Source organism: Chiloscyllium plagiosum, chromosome 20, assembly GCF_004010195.1.
Source record: "Chiloscyllium plagiosum isolate BGI_BamShark_2017 chromosome 20, ASM401019v2, whole genome shotgun sequence".
Lineage (NCBI taxonomy): Eukaryota > Metazoa > Chordata > Chondrichthyes > Orectolobiformes > Hemiscylliidae > Chiloscyllium > Chiloscyllium plagiosum.
In genome coordinates, this window is record NC_057729.1 from 30,050,599 (window position 1) to 30,077,694 (window position 27,096).

General features: G+C 38.0%; 1 protein-coding gene and 1 long non-coding RNA gene across 10 annotated transcripts in view; one reads left to right on the plus strand and one right to left on the minus strand.

Moving 5' to 3' along the window:
* The window catches only part of znf512b (zinc finger protein 512B), a 99,195-nt gene that overhangs the window by 53,230 nt on the left and 18,869 nt on the right, over positions 1-27,096 (plus strand). For 4 of the 6 annotated variants that reach the window (XM_043710402.1, XM_043710401.1, XM_043710404.1 and 1 more), the window contains 6 exons: positions 3,576-3,704; positions 14,400-14,572; positions 17,320-17,534; positions 23,234-23,326; positions 23,765-23,893; positions 26,158-26,282. In XM_043710402.1, the coding sequence (XP_043566337.1) occupies positions 3,576-3,704; positions 14,400-14,572; positions 17,320-17,534; positions 23,234-23,326; positions 23,765-23,893; positions 26,158-26,282 (864 nt within the window). The remainder of the gene's footprint in view (positions 1-3,575; positions 3,705-14,399; positions 14,573-17,319; positions 17,535-23,233; positions 23,327-23,764; positions 23,894-26,157; positions 26,283-27,096) is intronic. The other 2 variants (XM_043710403.1, XM_043710405.1) reach the window with 2 other exon arrangements.
* The window catches only part of LOC122560130, a 107,499-nt gene that overhangs the window by 22,969 nt on the left and 57,434 nt on the right, over positions 1-27,096 (minus strand). For all 4 annotated transcript variants that reach the window (XR_006314651.1, XR_006314653.1, XR_006314650.1 and 1 more), the window contains 2 exons: positions 20,242-20,408; positions 17,716-17,824 (listed from right to left, as the gene is read on the minus strand). This is a non-coding gene — a long non-coding RNA (uncharacterized LOC122560130). The remainder of the gene's footprint in view (positions 1-17,715; positions 17,825-20,241; positions 20,409-27,096) is intronic.

A 27,096-nucleotide genomic window follows, 5' to 3' on the forward strand; every position in this document is an offset into this window, starting at 1 on the left:
AGGCTGTGTGCATGTGTGAGCAGGTAATGTAGGAATTACATTTGGGCATTAAGAAATAAACATTTCTTCTATTTATTAAGCATACATGAAGGCCTGTCTTTAGTCTGTTCTTAAGAAACACAGCAATCAAGGCGTTAAAACATTTTGTCTTTAAGGAACATCTATCTGTGGTGAACCAAGAGTAAAAGGGAATTGCCGCACCATCTTTCACCTGTCCATAAAAAAGGACATTAATTTTGGGTTGTGTGAAGATGCCAGAGATGACCCTTTGGGATAAGTCAGATTACAGAATGAAATCTAGTTTATTAAATATTGTGTTTATTTTTTTGTTTGTTTAAAGCGATGATTAGTCATAGAGACATATTAACACAAGGCTGCAGATTTTAACAACAGAATATAAGTTTATTAAATAAAGAAGAAGTTTAGAAAAAATCTAAGCTATCTAAACATGTACAGAAGTTTGAATAATCGCAAAACTAATAGCTAAACATAGCTAAACCTTTTTCTTGACAATACCTGTTATAGAAACTCAAGCCCAGAGAAATTATACCCATAATCCAGCCCTTGACAATTCTATTTAACTGACTCCTGACAGTTTATTTGCCATGAAGTATGGAGACAATTCAATTAGTCCTCTCCAAATTGGCTGACATAAACTTTTGTCAAATCTGAGAGTTTAAACTTACTCAGTTCTACTAACCTATAGATTTCTAACCAAGTTCTCCTGGCTTGAAAGCTTCTCAAACTAAATCTTCTACTGAGGTGACTTGTTCCCTGAACTATGCTGAATCCTTTTGAGAGGTTAAGTGTACTTCTGAACTCAACAGTAGTATCTCCTAAACTGAAATTTTAAATGTTTGCTCAAACCAGATACTTCTGACTGAAAACAGATTCTTCTGAACTGAAAACAAAGCAAATGCCTTACATGTTCACTCTACCTGTTGTAAACACAACAGTCTAGGCATCTTTCTATTAACACCAGAGTTACTTCCTTTCGAATGAAATGTTGGATTTAAACACTGACCCAGAAGAATTCTTCAACATTTATTTCAAAGAAAACCCTTCACAGAAGTAAACAACACCCATGTGCATCTATTTTGACATCAAAAATGGGAAAATGATTTAAAGATATTGTACTCTACTTACTTCATCCCCAAAACAAGAATGAAAATGTATCATAAAGATGCATTTTTATTTCCCACCCAAAAATTATTTGCACTATTTCTATGCTATATTAACAGTAATAATATATGTACATTAAGCACACAATAAGTTTCTTATCCCTATTTTACAGAAGTCCATTTGATTTACAGCATACAAATTCTTTCACATGCTCTTGACAAACAGTCTGCTACAACATTGTGTTTTAAATAAATGACTGATTCTTAAATGATACAGCTGGAGTATTAAACTTCAGTAAAATAACCATAAGATCTTGTCCAAAATTAAACAGATTATAGTCTCTCTAAATAATAGTTTATTCTGAGTTGTTGAATTTTTAAATTGATTTGGAGCCAACATAGACTCAATGTCTTTTTCCACTGTTGAATGTTTATTTTGAGATGGAATCAGATTCTTTGAAAAAATAACTGACAAACCATTCAATTCCCATTTCATCATGTTGTAGTAAAAAGACATCCATATTGAGATTCATTTGCATCAACAGCCTATTTGAAGGGCTTCTCATAATTCGGTGCTGTTGTCAGAACAGCTTTCAAGTTGTCAGACGTCGTCCAACTATCTGTTGTTCATTCAGAATTTGCACCTTTTCTCAATTAATTTGTCAAAGGAGCCATTACAGCAGGGAAATTCAACATAAGCTTTCAATAAAATCCCTTTATATTGATATATCGCAGAATTTCACATTTCATCTTAGACAGGGGAAAGTGCAAAGTTTCCTCATTTTCAGTTCTCTCTGTGTTATTTGGCTATGACACACAGTGTGGCCCAAAAATGTAATTTTTGCATTCACAAATTTACTTTCATCCAGATTCATACCAAATTGTCTTATTGTAACCCATCAAATGGTTTAGTCATGTAATATGTGTTTTCCCAGATTTAAGTGGACACAACCCAGTTGTTGATTTGAACAACACAATCATCTCACCCTTCAATTACATTGCTGGTTTTGAAAATTGCCAGATTTCTTTCTGAGACCTAACTCGACAAGTTTTAACATCAACTAGGATCATAACAAGCACAGGCTCCTGATAAGGATTTAAATTATTTGAGTTTAAGATGAATCGGTGTCTCTTTTAAAGAAATGGGTACACAGTGGCCCTGGACATTAATGTTTATTGCTCAGATTGGATTTTCAAAATGGCCTTATGTAGAATCATCGAGTTATACAGCATGGTAACAGACCCTTTGGTCCAACTTGGCCATGCTGACCAGATATCCTAAACTAATTTAGTCCCATTTGCCAGCATTTGAAGAAATATAGTGGACAATTTGAAATATTTAACTCATGTTAATCTGAGACAGCAGATAAATTGAATTTAGAAGTAAAAGAAAAATCTCATTAGGATTAGATGCTTAAAGTTATTAACCAACATTAGAGAACTAAAAGGAGGGAAACTGAAATTGAGATACCACAGCTGGAACAAGCTAAAATATTGTTAGAAACAACAACTAAAAACAACATAGAGGGAGAAGGGGAAATGAAAACAATTTGAATTAGAAGCAAAGGAGAGAGGACAAGAAATGAAAATATTTGGCTTGGACAAAGAGAATTGGAAGAGAAAGAGAACAAAATAAGGAAATATAATTTTAAAGAAAGCTTGAACTCTGAAAAGATGGAGAAATTAGCCAGTATGACTTAGCCAGAGAAAAGCTGAGAGTAAAGAAAACAAAACAGAAGTAATAACTTAGAGAATAATCAAGATGCCTGTTTGAGATTTGTGTAAACTATAAGTCTTTGCTTAGTGCCTACATTTACTGAAGGTAAAGTCGAAAGATATTTGCTCATTGAAAAGATGGCTGGGCAGACAAATTGGCAAAAGATGTCCAGACCTAATGCTTCACAGTGATTTGACATGTACAGCTATGAAATACCTGCATTTCATGAATTAATCCCTTTGCTGAGATGACTTGTTTTATGAACTGCCTTCAATCTTTCTACCGTATTTCTAAACCCAACACCAGTATCTTCTGAACTGACTTTTTTTAAAAGCTTATTACACCAGATTCTTCACAGACCCACCTGCTAAACCAACATCCACCTGCTAAAGTTTGAAATACAAATTCCAAAAATTATATTTATATTTATATTTCACCTTTTGTCACAGTTGGAAAACTGATAGAAATGATTTTTCCTCATTTCACTGTCCATTAAAACATTTCCCTGACTTAATACTGCAGACCTCTCAAAACAAAAATAGAATTTCAAGACCGATAAATCTAAAAATTATACAAAACTGCTGGCTACATTAAAAATAATAATGAAACCATCTAATATTTTGCCAAAGTTGACCTTATCATCATCGAGTTTCAAACAGTTCTGTTCAGCTGGCCTCTATTGTATCTGTGATTATTTCACACAAAATTTAGAGTTATTAATACAATTCTACTTCTAGGGAAGCATGATGGCAAAATGGAAGGAAGAGTTCAAGAATCATTCTCGTGTTAAATGCCCTCGCTCTGGTTGCTGGCTGGAATTTCCTAGTATTTACGGATTGAAGTACCATTATCAGCGTTGTCAGAGTGTAAGAACTATTTTCTTATGATAGATAATTTGTATAAAATAAATTTACTCTGTGTTTAGACAATAATGAACCAGAAATGTACAGTCTTGAATTGATTTGATTTGTTACTGTCACATGTACCGAGATACAGTGAGAAGTATTATTTTGCATGCTAACTGGCCAAACCATACCTTAAGTACATCAGGATAATAGAACAGAATGCAGAATATAGTGTTACAGCTACAGAAAAGGTGCAGAGAATGATCCAATAGTAATATGAGAGGTCCATTCATAAGTCTGACAATGGCAGAAAAGAAACTGTTCTTAAATCTGTTGATTCGTGTTTTCAAACTTTTGTATCTTCTGTCTGAAGGAAGAGGGTGGAAGAGAATATAACTAGTGTGGGAGGGGTCTTTGATTATGTTGACTACTTTCTTAAGACAGCAGGAAATGTACACAGAATCAATGGAAGAAAGGCTGATTTTCTTAATGGACTGGGTTGTGTTCATAACTCTGTAATTACTTGCTTTCTTGGGCACAGCAGTTGTCATACTATGCTGTGATGCATCTGGACAGGATGCTTTCCATAGTGCACCTATAAAAATTGGTAAGAGTCATTGTAGACTTGCTGAATTTCCTTCTGAGGAAGTAGAGACGGTGGTGTGCTTTCTTGACTGTAGCATCAACGTGGATGGACCAGGATAAATAGGTGGTGATATTTACTCCGAGGAACTGTGGATACATGCTTAAGAAGGCCGATATGATGTCTGCAGCGGTGAATTTGGGTACAGGTGCACCCAAGGCCGTCGAGGCAGGTGACATCATTTCCATGACCTTTTGTTCAAAACCAAAGTGGAATGCATTGGGGAGGGATGCATTGTTGTCAGTGATTCTATTCAACTTTGTTTTGTAGCCAGTGACAACATGAAAGCCTTGCCGTAGTCAATGTGTGTTCATATGGTTAGTCTGAGAGTCTAGTTTAGACTGGTATTGAGTCTTGATTATTTGGGCTGCTTTGCAAAGATTGTACCTAGATTTCCTGTATAGGTCAGGTTCACCCACTTGAATGCCTCAGACCTAGACTTCAGTAGTGTATGGATCATCCAGTTCATCCATAGTCATATATAAGTTGAATGTGTATGAATTGTATATTGTCTGTATTGAATAGTATATAGGTTGGATTGTAGGAGATTCAGAAAAAAAGACCCAGCAACCTTCAAATCTTCACACTTAGCCCTGAAATACTTAATGCATTGATATCACATTCCTTTCATTTTTATTTCAAAGCAGCATTTATTTTAAAAGTGGGCAATGCTTGGCACTTAACACACACACAGAATTGTCGTACAATTGTCTGTTGCATTACGTCATCAGCATATTTTGTTTTTATTCTTCCTGCCTGTGTTTTCTGGATATCCATGTTCACTCTGATGCACATATCTAGAGAATATGTAGTTAGGGCAATGAAAAAAAGCATTCTCACCCCTGGTTCCCCAGTGTTGTGTGACCCTGGATGCAAAGTGTGAATAGTTATTGACCTCCTTAATGTTGAACGAAGACTTTACTGTTGCCAAGAGGAATTTGATTTCAAGTCGATCCACTGCCTTTTCTTCATCAAAGAGCATATTGGTTTTGCATGAAGAAACACCTTGTGTTTGCTTCAAGGCATTGCCATAAAGCATCTGTTTAATGAGCATGGGCTGGCCCAGAAATGACTTATTTCTCGTTTTAGCAGCAATTTATAGTGAGCATATATTGAAAAGAGATGGAGGTCTTTATTATGAGTTCTGTGTGTGGTACTTTCTTTTCAGTTATGTCAGTGTCATTGACTTCGAAAGTACAGGGACAGGTTATATAGGCAAGTTTTGTGGGTGCATGCATGGGGAGAGGTGGATGAAATTTCAGATAAAAACTTTTTGTGCCACTTTTTTCTTGAAAAGTTTCTGCCTGGAATTCAGCCTGACCCTGGTGAATCCTGTGGGACTATACTAGTTCAGCCCGAATCATAACTAAATCATCAGGAAGATTGCTCAGTCTTGAGGTAGGAGGAGTGAGTTGGAACCTCAGTGCTATCGGGGGAGTGGAATGTCTGAACATGATGCATACGGGCGGAACAGAGGAATTTAAGGTGGATGGTCTAATGTGTTTCCTTAAGATGGGTTTCCAGTACTTATTGGGGACATCTGAATCTCACCAAAATGAAAGAGGGATTAATCCTGTTGTGGTGATCCAATCCCTGATCCAGGAGGGACATGTACGATTCTAGGAGTTTGATATGAGAAGGTTTTGATAACATTCCTTGTGTGATGAAGATTGGATAACTGAAAGACTTCCACTCCTGGTCCACAGAAGTGCTTAAAAACAAATATCTTCTCAAAGCTGCCCTCATCTCTTATTGTCCGCTGTTAGGTTTCCTGAGGCCTCAGGAACTTGGTAGGCTCCTGGTATGCAAGTAAAACAGAACAATTCAAAGATAGTCAGCCTAACTCAAATATTTAAATTACGAGTCTATCTCCTAGGAATGAACCTGCTCTTTGTGGATTAGTGGTGCTGGAAGAGCACAGCAGTTCAGGCAGCATCCAAGGAGCTTCGAAATCGACGTTTCGGGCAAAAGCCCTTCATCCTTTATTCATGATGAAGGGCTTTTGCCCGAAATATTGATTTCGAAGCTCCTTGGATGCTGCCTGAACTGCTGTGCTCTTCCAGCACCACTAATCCAGAATCTGGTTTCCAGCATCTGCAGTCATTGTTTTTACCTGCTCTTTGTGCTGTTTCTGTTAAACCCAGAGGGGAAGTGTGATGGTGGTTTTACAGCAATTTGGGATCTGGTTTGAGTTTTTTTTAAATTTAATATCAGTCTTAACCCCAATACATCTGTTTTTAGGTGTTGACCCTCCAGCTGCTCTGGTAGTATGTTTGTAGTTCTCCAACCCAGAAAGTAGGGCAGAAGTAGGACCTCGTAGAACTAAGCAGGATAGCCATCTGGGCAGGATGCTTTTTGTGAATGGAAGCTTTTTTACTGCTCATTAACTGAACTCAAGGAAACGTTTCTTTTCTCCTGACAGAGGTGGGTAAAAAGAATTGTCCATTGCTTTTGTGGCATGGCATTGCACCAAGTAAATCTTTTCTGATAGGAATGTTGCACAGAAGTTATTGCTTTTTGTTTTCTGCCATACAGTCATTCACCTGGACTATTTGTTCAAGTTGGTCTTTTCTGCAATCCAATCAGCAAGTCCTGACTGTTCCGTTTACTTAAGGCAGCCAGGACAGCATGAACTGGATGGGTCTCTATTCTCCTGAAAACAGAAGCTCAGGAATGATATAATGGAGATCTTAAAAATTATGAAGGGTTTTGATAAAGTAAAGAAAGAGAGAGTGATTTCCACTTGAGTGAAAGAACAAAACTAGCAATCAGTGAAAGATAATCAATAAGAAATTAAATTGAGAATTCAGAGAAACCTTTTTAACCAAAGACAAGTAAGAAGGTGGAAGTTTCTGCCACTGGGAGTGGTTGCAGTTAATAGTATTGACCCATTTCAAGGGAGGAGCTAGATAAGCAAATGAGAGGAATCTGAATAGAGAGAGAAGCTTGTTGATAGAGTTAGATGGAAAAAACGTTTTGAGTGGATCATAAATATTAACATAGACTAGTTGGGCAAATGGCTTATTTCTGTGCTACATATTTTATGTTATTCCATGTAATATGTCCGAAGTGAATGAATGATAATCTAACCTCGAGTTCCTGTCAAGATTTTCTAAATAAAGCAAAGAAATTCGCAAATCTGGACAGAATAAGAAGTTACACCTTTTTATTTTTGAACTCTCATGTTAATGCACAGTTTGAACTATAAATATTTTGCAATCTGCACATATTCAGAATAAGCAGATGTAAGTGTTAATCATTGAATGATAAAAAGTATCCATGCAGAGCTGAGATTTTTGAAACTGGCCAGAGGTCTTCATGTAAAACTCTAACTAAAACATGGAAATACCTATCAGAAGGCCAGGGAATAGAGGAAACTGGATCATTGGCAGGCAGATAGGACTAGTTTAGAATGGCATCATGGTTGGCACAGACATGGTGGGCTGAAAGGCCTCTTGCTGTGCTGTATTTTCCTTTGTTCTATGTTCTAATCATTATGTTGCAAACTACAGAGTGTAAAAAATAAAACTAACATAATAAATCGATTCAAGGAGAGCTAGATAACCACTGAGAAAGAAGTGAATAAATGGTTGCTCTGATTAATATGTGAGGTAAGAAGGGAGCAGAAATGTGTTATAAACTGGTTGGGCTGGCTGGCTTAGTTCTGTACTGTGCAATCTCTGTATTTCTGTGTTGACATGCAAAGCAGTGTTGCTGTACTTCTGCATTATAATTTTACACATGCAATAAATTCAGTTTAATTAAAATTGATGATTAAACAATACAGATACTTGCTGCTGGGATTACCTAAGTAAAATAGAAGTGAGGACTTCCTAAACCTGAATTGTCAACAATTCTGAAGTATTAACAATTCCAGAAGCATCTGTGACCCCAGAATTCCTGTAAACACTATATTCTGCCTGTACAGACTTGGATTTGCTTCTGAAGGAGTCAGACTATTGGCAGATTTTTGAGAGCCTGTTTTCCTAATTAGAGTCAGGAGCAGTTATGACATCCCTTTGGGCATACCCTTATCTGATGCTGTCATGGATGAGAAAAGTGAGCAGCACCTGATGAAGCAAAGAACAGCCAAGGTCCAATTTAGCCAGATGTAAGCAATCAGCCATGCTGTAGTGTAGGCGTGTATTTACCAGAAGACTGATACACTTCACAAAAAAGCTGGGGAATCCACCGCCTTTAGTATTGCAGCAAAGTATGACAATCTAGTTTTTAGGCCTGCTCAAACTCCACAGTCTGATTGATGGTAGCCATCTTACTTTGCATGCTCCCACAAAACATCCCCTCAATCTTTAGTTTCTCGATTGACAATACTACAGAGAGGATCCTACAGTCTCAATCTAACATGGCACTGATGTAGGGCAGAAGCTGGAAGCAATCCATCCAGTGCTTGAGCGTGACAGCTGAACAATTTTAGCTCACAGCCTCATTTTAAAATAAACCTCAGGGACTCCCAGCAAACCCAGCAGGCCCAATGTAGAGTCAGGGCGCGAAATCAAGTCAGCTGCAGAAATAATATCGGCAGAGCAAATCATTCTGGGGAGGTGGATGGGGTAGATAGATGGTCAGGGAGCATCTAGCTTTCTGAATCAGAGCTTCAAGGAACCATGCCAGAATTAAAAAAGAAACACTGACATAGGCCTCTGCTGACCTGATCCTGCTTGGCACTAACTTCTGTGGTGGTCCCAAAATTGCACAATTCATGTTTTTCCACATCATAATTATGTCATGTCTCATACATCAATAATATTTATTAATCCACTGCCAGCCTGCAGTGGAAGGCCTCTTCCCTCCTGATGCAGAAAGTGAGATTTTACCTGGCTGAAACTGTGATAACCGCACCCAGATCATTTGCATCAATACTAAAATTGTATTTGCTGGAAGTTATTAACTTATGGAATACTTTGTGCAGTTCTGGTCTCCCTCCAATCGGAAAGATGTTGTGAAATTTGAAAGGGTTCAGAAAAGATTTACAAGAATGTTGCCAGGTTTGGAAGGTTTGAGCTTTAGGGAGAGGCTGAGTAGGCTGGGGCTGTTTACCCTGGAGTGTCAGGGGCTGAGGGGTGACCTTATAGAGGTTTATAAAATCATGAGGGGCATGAATAGAGTAAATAAACAAGGTATTTTCCCTGGAGTAGGGAACGAGAGGGCATAGGTTTAGGGTGAGAAGGGAAAAATTAAAAGGAACCTAAGGGGCAACTTTTTCACGCAGAGGGTGGTGGGTGTATGGAATGAGGTGCTGGGGAAGTGGTAAAGGCTGGTACAATTACAACATTTAAAAAGCATGTGAATGGGTACATGAAACGGAAGGGTTTAGAGGGATATGGGTCAAGTGGGACTAGATTAATTTAGGATATCTGGTCAGTGTGGATGAGTTGGACCGAAGGATCTGTTTACATGTTGTACATTTTTGTGACTCCATGATTATTCTCCTGACTATGCATTTAAGGGCATGTGCGAAAGGTAGAATAGGTGTTCCAGATTTTGGAAGGGCTTATACCTCTTGTACAGTTGCCAAACACTTTGCATGAGCTTGTCAGGGATAATTTCTACCAAACCTACACGTGATCAGGTGCAGCATCCTCTATAGGAGATCTGCAGTGTCCACAAGTAGGAAAAGCAGCAGGAAGGTTCTTAAGCCAATCAGATTGAAGAAACCTCACTGGCAGATGCAGACTGCAAATATGGAAGTTAAACATCAAGAAATAAATGTTGCATTTAAATTAATATATAGAAAGCAAAATAATGATTCTTGTATACACATGGGATTAATGGAGAGAATAAAAGTGAAAACAGAAAAAGTAAAAATTGAAATTTTCATTTTTTAGAAAAGTCTGCATCACTACTTTATACCAGAAGTAATGAAATTCCACACTTGTAAAAATATATTTTCAGGACAAGCAAAATGATTAAATTGTAACTATCTATCGCGCTCTTAAAAATCTATTAGACCCATTTTTGTCATCAATATTTCATGTGAGACTAGTGAATTTTACCCTTGTGTTACTATTAAAATAAATATGGACACTAAAATGTTAACTTCTATCATCTGATTGTTAGACCTGAGACCTTTCTTTGACTTAACTGAATTAGTTTTTGAAAAGAAAGAAGCATCGACTGAAAATGGCTGCAGTGCACCTGACCACAGATTGAGGCAAGCCCCCAACACACACATGTGAAATAAATTAAGACTTCTGCATTGAAATTTCTATTTTTATCTAAACATATTAAGGTCAGGCAATGGCAATCAGCATCAAAAGATTTGCATCTCCTATTTAACTCTCATCTGTATGATAATTTCACATATTCAAAGATGAAAGGCTCACCTGCCAATTAGCCATCTTGGAAAGACAATGGAATTAAACTCTGAAATATATACTGAACTTTATTTCCACAGCTGTTTTTGAGCAGCCAAACAGAGGAAAGGAAAATAAATTTGTGACAAGAAGAACCGGAACGCTATCTTTTTCTGTCCTGTTTCTCTCATCATTTTAGAATACAGCACCCAATGAAAACAAAATGGGAAAACAAACATTCACCAAGAACTTAAAGCTACCCATAGATTCTGCTACACTGAGGACACAAGCCAAAAATTAAACAACGCTCATCTTTATTAATAATTTAATACCTAAAGGACTATAATGACTATTTAACTATGCTACCTTTATATTCACTACCTATACCAGATACTCTTCCTTTTAAAATTTTACCTATGTGTGTGTTCGATATTTTACTTTTGGTTTTGTTTATTGGAATTACTAGATACAAAAATTCCTCTTTCTTTCACTCAATAAAACCTTGGTGCTTGGCTCCTTTATTTTCTAGTGATCTACCTTTTAATTGAAGTTGGATATCTGCATGCTGAAAGGAAAAAAATGTATATAAAAGGTTTATCATAATGACCCAAAGAAGGAATCTGGTTTCCTTCCTCAGCTGGTCGTAATACTAAGTTTACACTGTTGTAGTGATTTCAGTGCCACATCTATCAGTAAACACTACAATAGCACACCCTGTGGAGGTGCAGGGTATCTCTGAAAGCAACCCCTGCATTTCCACATTTATTTTGTTCTGTGTGATGAATACTAGAAGTTACTAACCAATTTACCCTGTAATAGCAAGTAGTATTAGCCTTGGTGTTCATGTAACAGAAAAATGTAAACCTATATCCAATTAGGATCACAATAGATTTGTATTATTACATCCCTGGGTAACAGTATCTTAGATTAATAAGACAGTACTGACATACTTACCTGTTTAAGAGTACAACCTACATATTTAGACAGGTTTGGGCCAAACCTTGTGGAAGCAATAGCTGTTTTGCCTTCCTGCCAAATGCCTGCTTTGTTTGGGGAAGGCCTGCTGAACCACAAGCCATTCAGCAGTGAAGAGACCATTTCCAGGATCAGGACCACTGTGGCAGAAAGTGGTGCTTACCAAGAACTGCTGACCAATCAAAAGCCAACAGCTGTTATCATTTGGAGAGGTGATGGCTGCTGCCAGGGTGTCAACAAATGGAGGCCCAGGATAGTGGAACTCCCAGGTCAGGGGGCGGTTACAGGAGGGATTCGTAGTTTAGTGGGCTGAAGGATGTTCTTCTACATTGTACCAATTCTGTGATTCTGCCTAGGGATGTGTCAGAGGGTCAGCAGCAAAGGTAGGGGCTGGCAGTAATCATCTCCCCTGTATATGATGCTGGACCCCTTATAAGGCACTGAGTGTTTTTGAATAAGAGTCCCCCACTATCTGCCCCCCTCACTCCCGGAATCCTTTCTAGTTTTGCTTGGCTTGCTCCCGCGTGTTCAATACAAACAGCAGAGGAGAGGCTCTTAGTGGTAGTTAATTACCAATTTAAGAGCATCAGTTGACAGTGGGATTGGAAGCTAACATGAACCCTCCCACCCAACATTTAGTTTTGCTGCATGCAGAAGGGTGTCAGGATGCTTTCCCACCATTCTCTCAGCTGATGATATTTCCTCTGTGTGTCCGATCACACAAATAGCTCTTGTCACAGTAGAGACAACTGGACATCCAACACAGTGCGGTTGAATTGTGTTGTGGTTCTTGATTACTTAAAAATGAATGAATCATATCACTTGCCCTTCATGCCTCCTGAGAACATCTTGAAAGCAAGAACAGCTACGTAAGAATCCTACTCATTGACTACAGCTCAACTTTCAATACTATTATCCCCTCGAGACCAATTACTAAACTTAGTGATCTCATACTAAGTCCCACTCTCTGCAACTAGATCCTCAGTTTCCTGACCCACAGGCCACAATCAGTGAAGATTAGGAACAATATTTCATCCTCACTAACACTCCACAATGGAGCCCCCCAGTGGTGTGTACTCAGCCCCCTACTGTACTCACTGTATACCCATGACTGCGTCACCAAATACCAGACTAATTCCATTTACAAGTTCGCTGATGACACCACCATAGTCGGTCGAATCTCAGATGGCGATGAAACAGACTACAGATGGGATGTGGAAGACCTGAAAAAATGGTGCACTGAGAACAACCTAGCTCTCAATGCCGGCAAAACCAAGAAACTCATTATTGACTTTCAGCGGAATGTTACTCCTGCCCTCCTACACATTAACAGCACAGAGGTGGAGTGAGTGGAGAGTGTCAAGCTCTTAGGAGAGATCATCCACAACAAGCTTTCTTGGACTCTTCATGTGGATACACTGGTTACAAAGGCCCAAGAATGTCTTTTCTTCCTCAGACAGCTGAGTAAATTTGGCATGACAGCGAATACCCTTGCCAACTTTTATAGGTGTGCCATCAAGAGCATTCTGTCTGGATGTATCACTACCTGATTGGCAACTGTACCATTCAAGTTTGGAGACGGTTACAGAGAGTGGTGATCTCGGCCCGGACCATCACAAAGGCCAACCTCCCATTTATAGAATCCATCTACCAGGCCCGTTGTCAAGGAAAGGCCGCCAGCATTCTCAAAGATCCATCCCACCCTGTCAATGTTTTTCTACAACCTTTACCATCAGGGAGAAGGTACAGAAGCCTGAACACACACACCAGCTGGTTTCGAAACATTTTCTACCCTACTGTTGATAGAATACCGAATGGACTCAATCTCTTAACATTCGCCTGTACCTGTGTTTTTTTGTTTTTGTCACTGTTTACCTATTATTTACTTATCTATGGTACTTAACTCTGTGATCTGCCTGTATTGCTCACAAGACAAAGCTTTTCACTGTGCCTCGGTACACGTGACTATAAACTCAATTCAATTCAATTCAATTCACTTCAATTCATAACAGCATCCTTGGCTCCAAGCATTCACACGCTTCATGTCATACAGAGTATTGCCTACAAAGTGAAGCATAAGGGTCATGAGATGCCGGTGTTGGACTGGGGTGTACAAAGTTAAAAATCAAACAACACCAGGTTAAAGTCCACAGGTTTAATTGGAAACACACTAGCTTTCGGAGCGCCGCTCCTTCACAACCACCTGAGAAAGGAGTGGCACTCCAAAAGCTAGTGTGCTTCCAATTAAACCTGTTGGACTATAACCTGGCATTGTGTGATTTTTAAGCTTAAGGGTGCAACTGTCCTCTGTTCCCACAGATTGCTGGAGTCTGGAAGAGTGCAAGTGTGAAACTTTGTGTCTTGTCAATTAACCCTCTGCACCTGCAGAATCCTGTCACTTAAAATTGCAGCCGCTTTGTCTGCTGCTCCTGAAATGATTCTGTGGGAGGTAAATTGAGTGCCACTATCATTTTCACTGGCAAAACCTAGATAGATTCAGGCTCCAAGAGGCAAGCTTTTTCATTGCTAAACATAATTTTATTTAATGTAAGTAAATTTGAAAGGAACTTATTTTTGTATGGTTGAAATGGTTGGGAGAATTTAATGTTAACATATAGACATACATATCTGCACAACTACTCAGTATTTTATGTTCTTGTTCAGTATAATTTGCATTTATAATAATGTAACTGCTCTATTTTAGGAATATTCCCGTTGGTAGTGGCCTGTTTGATAAGAATTTATAATACCCACAGAATTTATAACAAGATTGTTTTACTGTAGGGCATTGATTCGAAGAAGTATAATCATCAGTGTCTTCTATGTGAAGCTTCTTTTGCATCTAAGTCCCAATTGGAAAAGCATAAGCAATGGAAACATGAAGAAAAAAGAACACAAACAACAGAGGTGGATGAAAAAGTTACAAAAGCAATTGGTCGAGGTAGAGGGAGAAAAAGGTATGTTCGTTTTGGTGAAAATAGAGTAATATACTCATTGCCTTCCATGGTGTTTCAGTAGTTTAGAAATTAAATTTTTTGTTTAATATTTATCTTGCTTTAAGATTATCATGCATAATGTAATTGTATCCTAATGACCCATTAGGCTTACTTTAAATTTAAGGGGCAGTACATATTGTGAAAAACATTTAATGGTTAAAGTGATTAATAATATATGATCTGAATTACAATTTTTATCTTGAACCTCTATTTACATATTTAAGTGTATATTTAAGTAGAATCATTGGATCCCTCCAGTTTGAGAAGAGGCCATTCAATCCATCTAGCCTGCACTGACCTGTGAAGAGCATACTGCCAAGGCACTGTCTGCTACCCTAACATAGTAACTGCTTTTTACCATGGCCATTCACCTAACCTGCACATCTTTGGACCGTGGAAAGTAACTGGAGCACCCAGTGGAAACTCACGCACACACACAGAGAATGTTCAAACTCCTCACAGCCAGTTACCCAAGGCTGGAATCAAATCTAGATCCCTGACGCTATGAGGCAGCAGTGCTAACCCCAGAACTATTGTACCACCTGAAATAGCATTATTTCTATTTCATGTATTTCACAAAAATATTTTTGACTTAGTATTGTGATATTGTGACATACATTATGTTAAACTAACTGGGGTACCACATTCCATTTCAATATATCATTAAAAATCTCACAGTGCAAAACTTAGAATAAAACTGTTAGCAGTTAATTGAAATACTTGTTATGGAACTGTTCAGTGCTAAATGTTGCATTATGTCACCAGCTAAAACAATGGGACTGTGTAAAACAGGAGATACAGATCAACTTCTCTTGAAGTCAAAGTAACATTGCATTGGGTATATGATAAGTGGGTTGGTTGATATTTCCAGTTTTATACCTTAACCTAAATTTAAAGTTACCCCAGAGTACCTACATAATGTGTTGAGAGCTAAGACCAATAAAGTCGAATCTGCACATGACTGGTGCTTCTGACCATCAAGTGTCAAAGAGAGTATTTTTAACTGTTTGAGCCCTGGATATCTGAAACAGCAACCATCTTGATAAAGGTAATAAAAGATGCCTACCTTTGCTTTGGCTCAATAATTTTTTAAAACGACAGTTGCCAAAGCCAGCCACAACAGCTAATTGCCTATTAGAAGCTCATTAGCTCATTTTATGATTTGACTTCATGCAATTCTCTCTCCACCCTAACCCAGTCAGCTGCTGCATGTATATATTTTAACCTTCACGGTTGTCTTTCAGACACTTATAGGTTCTGTTGGCTACTGGTGCTAAGATCTAGTCACTAGCCTCTCCGACCAATCAACGTTTTGAGACCTGACACCATCCACACTGCAGATTATCAGTCAATTCATCCAATGCACACACACCCAAACCCAACCCAACTCCGGCCATATCTAACACAACAGATATTCCACCATTACTAAGAAATAAGTTATCATCAAAACTCTTAACCAGGTACCATAAATTAGTAATTAGGTCTATACTCTTGCCTTGGTGATCCAGCACTGGGGGAGTATTTCAGTCCATCTACTACTCTACAGCACCTGTCTTTACTCACTTCCATATTGATTGGCCTCACATTTCTTAAAACTGCCTTCACTGACAACCATTTTGGACCTTATTGCACCCACTCCTGTCCAGTGGGAAATAGTTTAGTTGCAGCACCTGTTTTTCCTTCCTCCACTCCTTCCTGCTACCTCCTTCTCCATGTCCATTTCTCCCATCTTGCTCTTGCTACTCCTTATCCCCTTCACCTGAGGACTCACCCTTTTCAGTTCCATCACTGTCTCCCTTTCCTCTCCCCATTCCTCCCTCTTCTCTTGTTCCACGTTGTGTTTTCCACTGTCTCTCAGGCCCTGTCAAAATATGCTTCAATCATATAAATTGTAGCAGTGTATTATATAATGTCACATGGAAAATAAGTTTGTTTGTTTCAGTATAGTGCATAAGGAACTTCACAATGCTCACCAAAGTACAAAGGTGTAATTTTAAAGATCCGACATACAAACGTTTCCTTTCTTACAACTTGCTATTTTATGTTATCTTAAATTGTGTTCTGACTTGTGAACAAATGATCTTGCAAATGAATTCAAGAGTGGAACCCATTTGCATCCTGGGGACTGTCTGTACAATGATATTTCATGTCAAATATTTCATGATGCATACAGCTCAAGGGGATAGCTTTTGTCCTATTCCTCAGAATACAATAGCAGAAGAACCTTAGACAGTGGACTTGTGGTATTTAGTCTCATACAGGCTGCTCCAAGCTGTGATCAATTCCTCATCACATTGTCCTGGACCTTGCGATGTGGCACTCTACAACATTTAGTTGTTGATAGCTCTTTGCACTAGTAAACTAGCAAGTTTTGGACAGACGTAGATGATGATTCTCCAGCAACTGCCCAATATTGTCCTTTCACCCTCTTCTTACCACTCATCTCATTTGACATCCTCTTTTTCTCCTATCTACCTACTCGTTTTCCCTTGTCTAGGTTAAAATTTCCTCCACCCTCTAACTGAATACTTTTCTGAGTCATGCCTGAATAATTTTCTGAGTCATGATGCTTTTATGCAGTAGTACAAAAGATTCAGTTTTTTATAAAACATATTATGTCTTGTAAGTTTTGGGATGGAGAATTGTTATTGAGCTCTCTGTTATGAGCATACTGTGACCAATAGCTGCAATTTTTACTTCTGTTTCAGGGCTGCTGAAAATGCAGAAACTTCACCTAAAACGTCTAAGCAACAAAAGAGAGAATTAAGTAGACATTCTGAGAATGGGGAATGTGCAACACAGAACAGAGAAAACAAATTAACTAACACTCCAGAAGCTCAAGCGTCTCCAACATCTAATGAATTCAGCAAAGGCAAGAAACAGATATCATTCCCTGAGGAAGACCCCGAGCGAACAAAACACAGTAAGCTTGCCGCAGTTCAAAATGATAGACTTATATTTAGTTACACTGCAGTTAAATGTGAAAAAGTTTATGTTTTAATTATACAATAATTAAATATTTCACTATGTAACAGAAATAGAGAAGTAAATATGTTAGGTTTTTACCAAGTAAATATGCTAGTTTATTAAACAGTTAAGGTTACCTGTTTTAGGTCTCAGGTATAGCTTCTTTGTCTTTGCCCATTCTGAATGTTTTGATTAATTGTATAGTTCTAGCTTTGAAGATAAATCGAACTGTTCATTAACGGGTACCTATGGGATCAGGAGTGTATTGATTGATCAAATATTCCAGTTGATTGAGTTCCACACAATCAATGTAAAAGCACACACTAGAAATGTAATGCAGGCGTATGTGCATCACTGTTATACTTTATTTACAGCATAAATCAATTAAAATAATAATGCATCTTTGCCTTAAATAAAGATTAGTGGCAGCGAGCCTTCTCATTCCCATCCTCAACTGACTACTTGGACATCACAATAACACTGTAAACTTCTGGTACTTCAGTAGTCTAATATTTGCCGGCTTATCAGGAATGCCGGTTTGTAAGGTGGTGTTTAAAACAAAGTATGCTGTGGTACCTCAACAATTATATTTGCTTCCTATATTAAAAACCATTACCTGACCCACAACACTTCCATGATTTGCAATCCTCATTGGCCTTCACCCAACTTTTCTTATTAAGCCTTCATTCTTGTGACTTTACCTCATGATGACCAAAACATCAATTAATTATTTATGCTGTATGTTTTTCAAGCTCGTTAACTTGTATTATAAAAACATGTACTAACAGTAATTTTGTTGCTAGAATAAGAGCGTCAAATCTAAGCAGCCATCAGTATAAAAGTGCAAAAATATTGCTCCTGTTTGAAGCAATTTTATGTAATCCAAATTTACCATTTAGGACAACCATGTAAAGACAATCAGAATATAAATGGCTATTACATGTCTGGTGAAATCTCCTTTATTTGATTTTTTTAGACATTTTCCAGGGTCCTTGTTGAAATATTTAAAATACATATTTTTAAAGAATTAATATGATCTGAAATTAACCTAGTAAGTGAAAAAGAATGTTAATCTGTTTATCAAGCAGATTTTATACAATAATTTGTGTGTGTGTACCTCTGGTAGGATTGATACCCTCAGATTTGATAGTATTGACGTGAATTTGAAATTTTCATTGGTCCTGTTTTAACCACAAATACTTGTGTGCAGTTTTGAATCTATTCATTATCGTGAAGATTAATGAAGTGTTGACTTAAAATCTTTGATACTAAATATTTTGTTTTGTGGATTAAAGATGACATCATATTTACCTCAGTGATTATTAAATTCTTATCAAGGTTATTGGTATCTATGCTACTCCTGACTTTAGGAGTATGTTCTCTGATTTAGATTAGATTACTTACAGTGTGGAAACAGGCCCTTCGGCCCAACAAGTCCACACTGTCCCGCCGATGTGCATCTCACCCAGACCCATTCCCTTACACCTAACACTACGGGCAATTTAGCATGGCCAATTCACCTAACCTGCATGTTCTTTTTTTTGGACTGTGCGAGGAAACCAGAGCACCCGGAGGAAACTCGCGCAGACACGGGGAGAATGTGCAAACTCCACACAGTCAGTCGCCTGAGGCGGGGATTGAATGTGAAGCAGCAGTGCTAACCACTGCCACCGTGCCGCCGAGTATCACTATTAAGACTTTATTATGATAAATAGGCTAGCTAAAATTCTTTTCAAATATTGCAACGTTTCCTTAGGAGTCTATGTTCCAAAACATAAATTAGCTCCTTACTTTATTTTCAGCAAGGAATTTGCCAACATATGCATGCTTGTTGTCAGGGGTTTGGTTACCTTAGTCAGCTGCAGAGTAACGCTAACAGTGTGGGTTCAATTCCTACACTGGCTGAGGATACCACAAAGGACTCTCTTCTTCAACATTTCCCCTTGGCTGAGGTGTGGTGACCCTTATATAAAACCTCAATCATTGATTTCTCTGTAATAAGTGATCCAATAGTACTATGGCAATTTTACAGCTTACCTTTATTTGTTCACATGGCACCAATAGACCAATTTACAACAATTATTGATTTATATGAGTTATGTTGTCCCTATTCTTCTACTGTAACAACTTGAAAGGCGAAAAGGTTTCCTGTTGTCCCAGAGGTGGATAGACTTTTCATTAAACTTAATACACTTGGTTGTTCTGTTACACAAGAAAGGTTTTCAGGTATTCCAGAAAATGGAGCCACAGAATTCAGATAGCCCATATTTTCAGCATTAAGGATACTGTTTCATGTTCAAAGTGATGGCCATGCCATTCTTGCAACTTTCTGATGCAAAAACCACCTGACTCTGCATCATTGTTATTTCTGAAAGTGTACTAGTGGAATTGGCCATCACTTCCATCCTGACAAGACCTCTCATGTTCTGCGTGAAGCTGTGTACAAGGTTGGTGCTAGATTTAACATGCTCTTTGATATTGACAGTCTCTCTGCTTTGCTTGCCAATCAATGTTATTGTGCATAGCCTTCAATTAAGGCCCCATCAAAGTCTTTATCCAAGTCCTGTGCAGCAGAACTTGTTTACGAACTCACCAGTGTCCTGGCAACAATGCTACCTCTTCCCTCTGGCCTGACTGCATTCTAGTTGTGCCTAATGACTCACCAGATACAATCTTGCCTCTGGACCAATCTCTAAATTTTCTGCGGCATCACTGTCTGAATTAATAGCTACGATTGTGAGAACAAGTGACGGTGTGTTTTCATGACCATCAGTCTTTTCTTCTTGCATTTCACATTCCTCTGCCACTGCAAAGTTACCACTTCGGGCACCTGAAAGGAGCAAAGCACAAAGTAGAGCTGTGTGAGGGAGGGGGAGAATGCTAGAGGTACATACTTAGAGTGTCTGCAGTTTGTAAATTAGAAATGATTTTGGAATGAGAAGGAAGTTAGATATGAGAAGGAGAATTAGGTATGAGGATGTCTGCAGTTTGACAGCTTCAGCTCTGTCAACTCAATCATAGTGCTTCCACGATGGCAAGCATGGTTTACTCCATTGGAATGGACTGCATGCTGCTTTACTGCAACAACAACAATTTATTATTTAATTAGCACCTTAATTGAAGTAAAATATTCTGAAGCATTCCATAGGAGCTTAAAGGGGGAGAAAATGAGGACTGCAGATGCTGGAGCTCAGAGTCAAGAGTCTAGTGCTGGAAAAGCACAGCAGGTCAGGCAGCATCAGAAGAGCAGGAGAATCGACGATTTGGGCATTCGCCCTTCATTAGGAATGCCTGACCTGCTGTGCTTTTCCAGCACTATATTCTCAATGGGAGCTTAAACAATGTTCTTGGAAGGCTTTGACAAAAATGGGGTCAAAAAAGGCAAAGAAAGTTTCTCCCAGGTTATTTAAAGGCCAGCTTTACCCAGTGCCTGAATATGCTCTCCACCTTTTATTTGAGGAAAGTCTTAGTTCAGTATCAAGGAGGCAAAGTCCTGGTATAATAGGCTTTCCTGCTATTACCAATGCTTTATATCGGGAACATAAGTATTCCTGAGGTACAAACCACAGAAAAATAAGTCCCTGTATGTTTTATGTCAAAGGCATTTTTAGAATATTATGCATGTAATAAACACTATACTAAAATACAGATAATGACAACATTTATAGTGTTTCGTGTACAGCTTAAGCATGGCATTTTTGAGGACATGTACTTTCAAACCAAAATTAATATTTCAGCTCTTATGTGTTCTATTTTCTTTAGAAATGTAATTATTGTTACAACACTGTACATTTGCTTTACAAAATATAGTTAAAAATATAGTTAATCCCTCGATTTAAGTTGTGTTCCTTGTAAGCAGAACTTATGTTCTTGATTATCTTGACTTTACCCTTGCTGCCTGATAGTTGTGAGAGACCATGTCTTGGGTCAATAACAATTAAAACAATTTCCTGAAGAAGGGCTTATGCCTGAAACGTTGATTCTCCTGTTCCCTGGATGCTGCCTGACCTGCTGCGCTTTTCCAGCAACACATTTTCAGCTCAATAACAATTAAAGCATCTTGTGATACAAACCAACCTCGGTAATCACACAAGTGTATTTCCAGTCTCCCAAATAATGAAGTGATTAACATTGCAGAAAAATGTAGCTCAGTGTAAACCAATAATATGTTTATTTTACAAATGATAAGTGAACAAGCAAAGTACAATTTGCCTGCAAGAATACAGGCATGGACTATTTTTTAAATGGTGAGAAAATTCATAAAGCCAATGTATAAAGGGATCTCAGAGTGCTAGTACAGGATTCTCTAAAGGTTGACTTGCAGGTTGAGTCAGTGATTAAGAAAGCAAATGTAATGTCAGTTATCTCAAGAGGGTTGGAATGTAAAAGCATTGATGCGCTAGTGAGACTTTATAAAGCTCTGGTTAGGTCCCATTTAGAATACTATGTCCAGTTTTGGGCCCCATACCTCAGGAAGGGCATACTGGCACTGGAGCATGTCCAGTGGAGATTCACTTGGGTGATCCCTGGAATGATAGGCCTAACATACGATGAACGGCTGAGGATCTTGGGATTGTATCCATTAGAGTTTAGAAGATTGAGGGGAGATCTAATAGAAACTTACAAGATAATTCATGGCTTAGAAAGGGTGAATGCTGAGAAATTGTTTCCGTCAGGCGGGGATACTAGGACCTGTGGGCACAGCCTTAGAATTAGAGGGGGTCAATTTAGAATGGAAATGAGGAGACATTTTTTCAGCCAGAGAGTGGTGAGCCTGTGGAATTCATTGTCACGGAGTTCAGTGGAGACCAGGACATTAAATGTCTTCAAGGCAGAGATTGATAAATTCTTAATCTTGCAAGGAATTAAGGGATATGGGGAGAGTGCAGGTAAGTGGCGTTGAAATGCCCATCAGCCATGATTGAATGGTGGAGTGGACTCAATGGGCCGAATGGCCTTGCTTCCACTCTTATTTCTTATGATTTTAATTTACAGTAAACCCCACTGTATTTTGATTTAATCTAGTAGGATTCCATGTAAGAAATAAAATAATAGGTTCCTACAAATACATTCAATATCTTTTTTCTGGTCCATTGTTTTGGTTCAATCTTTGTTTGAACTAATGATCTGTTCATTGTTTCTATGGTCCTATTGAGTCTTACACAAATACCTTTGACCATATTTGTCCTTGCCCTTTCATTCTCCACATTGACAGAAAGCCAGCAACTTAACCTAGTTTCTTCTCCCACAAATCCTGCTACTAATTAAGTTGACCACAATTTCTCCAGTTGAGAATGCCAGGAAATTATGTCCTGTTGTTTTTGAATCAACAGGACCCATGCTGGCAAAATGAGTGTATGTAAGAATTACTATTCTGCAAAACCAATTCCAAAGATAAAATACTACAGTGAAAATTGGTGATATTAGAAAGTAAATACTCAAGGCATTCATTTGACTTTCCCTTGTCTGGTATTTTAATGTAACTTATTTTCAATAACTTAACACATAGAATATATTGCTGACAAGCTCTAATTTTTAAAGTATTTTGATGATTAATTCACAAATCACACTTCCATGCTTATGAGGGCAAATGCAGATTATGTCTAAAAATTAAGTTATTCAGACTGATATTATGCAATATTTTGTTTGAGCCAGGAAGGAAACAGAAGACGCCTAAAAAATTTACAGGGGAGCAGCCATCTATATCAGGAACCTTTGGATTAAAAGGTAAACCAACACAACAATCAGGTAATTAAAATACAGTTCAGATAACTTAACCTTACATTGAAGAAGCCGTATGAAAAAAATATCTTTCTTCATTATTTTTAACAAGTGGAAGTTTTTCTTGACACTTTCACCATCAAGTTAGAATTACTTCTTGCCTCCTTGATTTCTGTCCTGTTGTGGGATATTTTAGATGCATTGACTTAAAGCAAGGAGAGTTTAGTCCAGTGGTTTCTTTCCTCTCCACTTGTTAGTGGTTAGGCAATCAACCTTGAGTTGAAATGTGTCAGTAATGTGCTGTGAAATTAAATGTTACATTATCAAATAACTCTGCAAGATTCATTGTGAAAAAAGTAACAAAATATGTCTGTGGCAAAGTTAAAATTGGTTGTAGAAAAGAATAAAATACCTTTTAAAATAGTAAAAGGACTAATTCATTATTATTGTGATGATTAATTAAAGGCCTGTCAAAACCAGATGATAAAGGAAGGGGTAAAGGCAAGAAGAAAAATAACAGCACATACAATGAAGAATTGCAAAGGAAACCTTTGGGAGTTCATATTAAAAAAGAAGCAGTCACATATTTACCAGGTAAGAAAACATTTCAAAGTTTAATCTATAATCCACTTCAAAAATTGTGAGTCACATTGTGAAACTTAATTATTAAAATTCTTTGGTTTTGCAGTAAACAACTGTGTGTGGAACTTAATGCTTTCCCCATTACAAATTTAGAGGCAAGAAGGCATTTAATCAGGCAGGATGATGCTGGGTAGACACCATTACACCTTCCTGGCTTTGACCAATTAAGTTCCAGGCAGGGAAGTTTGTGGATGGCCATCCCACAAATGAAGCTTTAGGTGGGCATTCTGGTTAATTAATTTAGTTGGCAGCTCTTGGAGAAAGCCTTGGAGAATTGGTCATTCAACTGCTGTCAAAATGCCATCCTCAGATTCTGCTGCCTCCTGGAGTGGAATCTCATTGTGCTAATAGAGAATATTCAAGGAGTCTGCTTTAAAAAGGAAATCATTAACTTTATTCAGAAACATGTGGCTTAATCTTGCCCCAAGGCTGTGAGGGATGGCAAGATAGTATGATATTGCATCACTTCCTGTGATGATGTCAGCTGTTTCATTAGTGTATGGCACAACTAAATTTAACTCATTATATTGTAAGGTCAAATTCTGCTTTCAGTCCTAACAACGTGACTTCTTAGCTACTAATAAAATCCAGCCCAAAGTTCCAGCAACTTCATTAGAGACCAGTGAAAATCCACAGCTCATTACAGTAGAATTAGTCTGTGTTAATCATTATTTGCTGATGCTATGCAATGTCAATATTGTGCCTTCATCTGTAGGGAGGACAAGAGAAAAATAGCTGGGTTGCTTTATAACTTTTCAGCTTGAAAACCAAAACATTAATCAGCAGTCGTAAAACTACAGACAAGAGTTAAATTTAGGACTGTAGCCCAAAACACCCAGAGTATATTTTATTTTTGGAGTGTATTTTCAAGTGGCTCAAGCAGAGGTCTATTTGAAGCAAGAATGTATTTACTTCTGTAAATTTTCACTGTTGGAGTGTTGGAGCAAGAAATCAGCCTGAGTGAAAGGCAAAGCTCCAGGTTCTCTCTGGAGATCCTGCTGTAAAGATTCGGGAAAACAGATGTGGAGCATAGGTTGAGGGGTGACCTTATAGAAGTTTACAAAATCACAATGGCCCTAGATAAGGTGAATAGCAAAGATCTTTTCCCTAGGTGGATGAGTTCAAAACTAGGGTGCATGTTTTTAAGGTGAGAGGAGTAAGATTAAAAGGAATCTGAGGTGCAACGTTTTCACACAGAGGGTGATTCATATGTGGAATGAACTGCCAGAGGAAGTGGTTAATGCAAGTAAACATACAACATTTAAAAGACACTTGGATAGGTAAATGAATAGGAAAGGTTTAGAGGGATATGGACCAACCGCAGGCAAGTAGGACTAGTTGAGCTTGGGAAATTTCGTTGGTTCAGACATGTTGGACTGAAGGGTCTATTTCCGTACTGCATGACTCTATGACACAATGTGGCAGGAAACAAAAAGTTGAAATAATTTGCCTTTCTGGGACTCTTCAAGCCCCAGAGCTGCTTGCCACCAGATCTATCTGGCTCTGAGGCCACAATGACTACCTTACAGTGGCATCAGAATTGCTGCCAAGCCTTGATGATCCCAATGAAAAATTATTCCTGTGTTTAAAGAAGGAATCGATTCCCCATTGCTGAGTCACCTATCATTTGGTTGGCCAAAAATATAGATTAAATTTGCAACCAATATGATTCACCTATTTTAACTACATTCCTGGATTCTACTGAGCAGATCAGGTTAAAGTCATCCTTCCAAAATTAGGTATGCTACTAGATATTACAAAAGGGATGCTGTCATTTATTGGACTTATAAATCTGGATATAGCTTGTATTTTCACTATGTAATAATGCTTTTGCACAGGGCTTAATGTCACTGCTCCCTAATACTCTGAACTCAATCAACAGCAGCGACATTACAACCTTTCTAAGTCTGGCTGCTGAGAAGAACTGTTTTTTTTATTGGCAATTTACAGACTGATTTGCCAAAGGCCAGAGAAATAAACAGCTTTAAACAGTTGCAACAGAGACAATAAAGAGTGTTTGTGGCAAAAATAGTAATGCACTAGAGTAGAGCCCCCCCCGCCTCCCAACACCCCCCCACCCCCCATCATGTGAATTACCAAACAATGTTGCATTGTATAAATAGTATGACATTAAGTATGTGTTAAACAATTAATATTGTGGAAATAGATCACAAACTGTTGCTTTTAATGTTATACTTATATACCATTGACAACAGGAAGCCAAGAAGAAAAGTGGCAGCAGGAGATTTCAGATAGAGGAGAAGTTGTCTGTCCAAACTGTATGACTGTACACCGGAAGACTATAGCAGGCTTGAAGAAACACCTAGAAATCTGCAAAGAGGTATGTAAGATTAAATTCTGCTAATATTAAAAAATACATGGAACTGGAAATTCAGTAATTTTAATGGTAATGGTAGGAGAAGAATGCAGAAAGCTAATTGTTCTGTCACTTCTAGTACAGGTCTTTTACACCATTTACACCAGTTCCAAGAGGGATATCACTTTCCAGTTGAATTCAATGTCAGACAAAACATACCTTTCCACATGGTGCATGTCTGTAAATGATATAATAATGAAGGTAAAATTTCCAAGCTCAGAAATTGACACAAGAATTACACCTGATTTGAATTAAATATGTAGATGAGGGATAAAGTTACCCACTTGTTTTGTCAAAGCAGAAAGTGGTCGAGCTCACTGTTGATAAACTTTGAAACATTCAACTTTCACTCAAGTGATTGCAAAACTTTTTTTTCTCAGCTGGCAAACTAAGAAGTGAACTTGCAAGGTATATTGCTGTAGTTTCAACAGGGAAATCTTTTACTTTCATTCCTCTGTTATGAAGTCCTTTTCATGGAGTCCATTATGGATATTCATGTACGCAGGACAAGAGAAGGAAGAAATCAGAGGAAAAGTGGATAACGCTGTAAGAGAACAGAGTTAACTAAAGGCAAAAGATGCTTCCGAAAAAGAATTATTAGACTTGAAACATTCACACTCATTTCTGTCTACACAGATGCTATCAGACCTGTTGAGTTTCTCCAACAATTTCTGTTTTCTTTATTATAAAAGAAAAGGAGTTTTTAACAGTATGTATATCATGCAGCTCCCTTTAAGTAATCTTCTTAAGGAGGCATATGTTATTTTGAGTAAAAGGC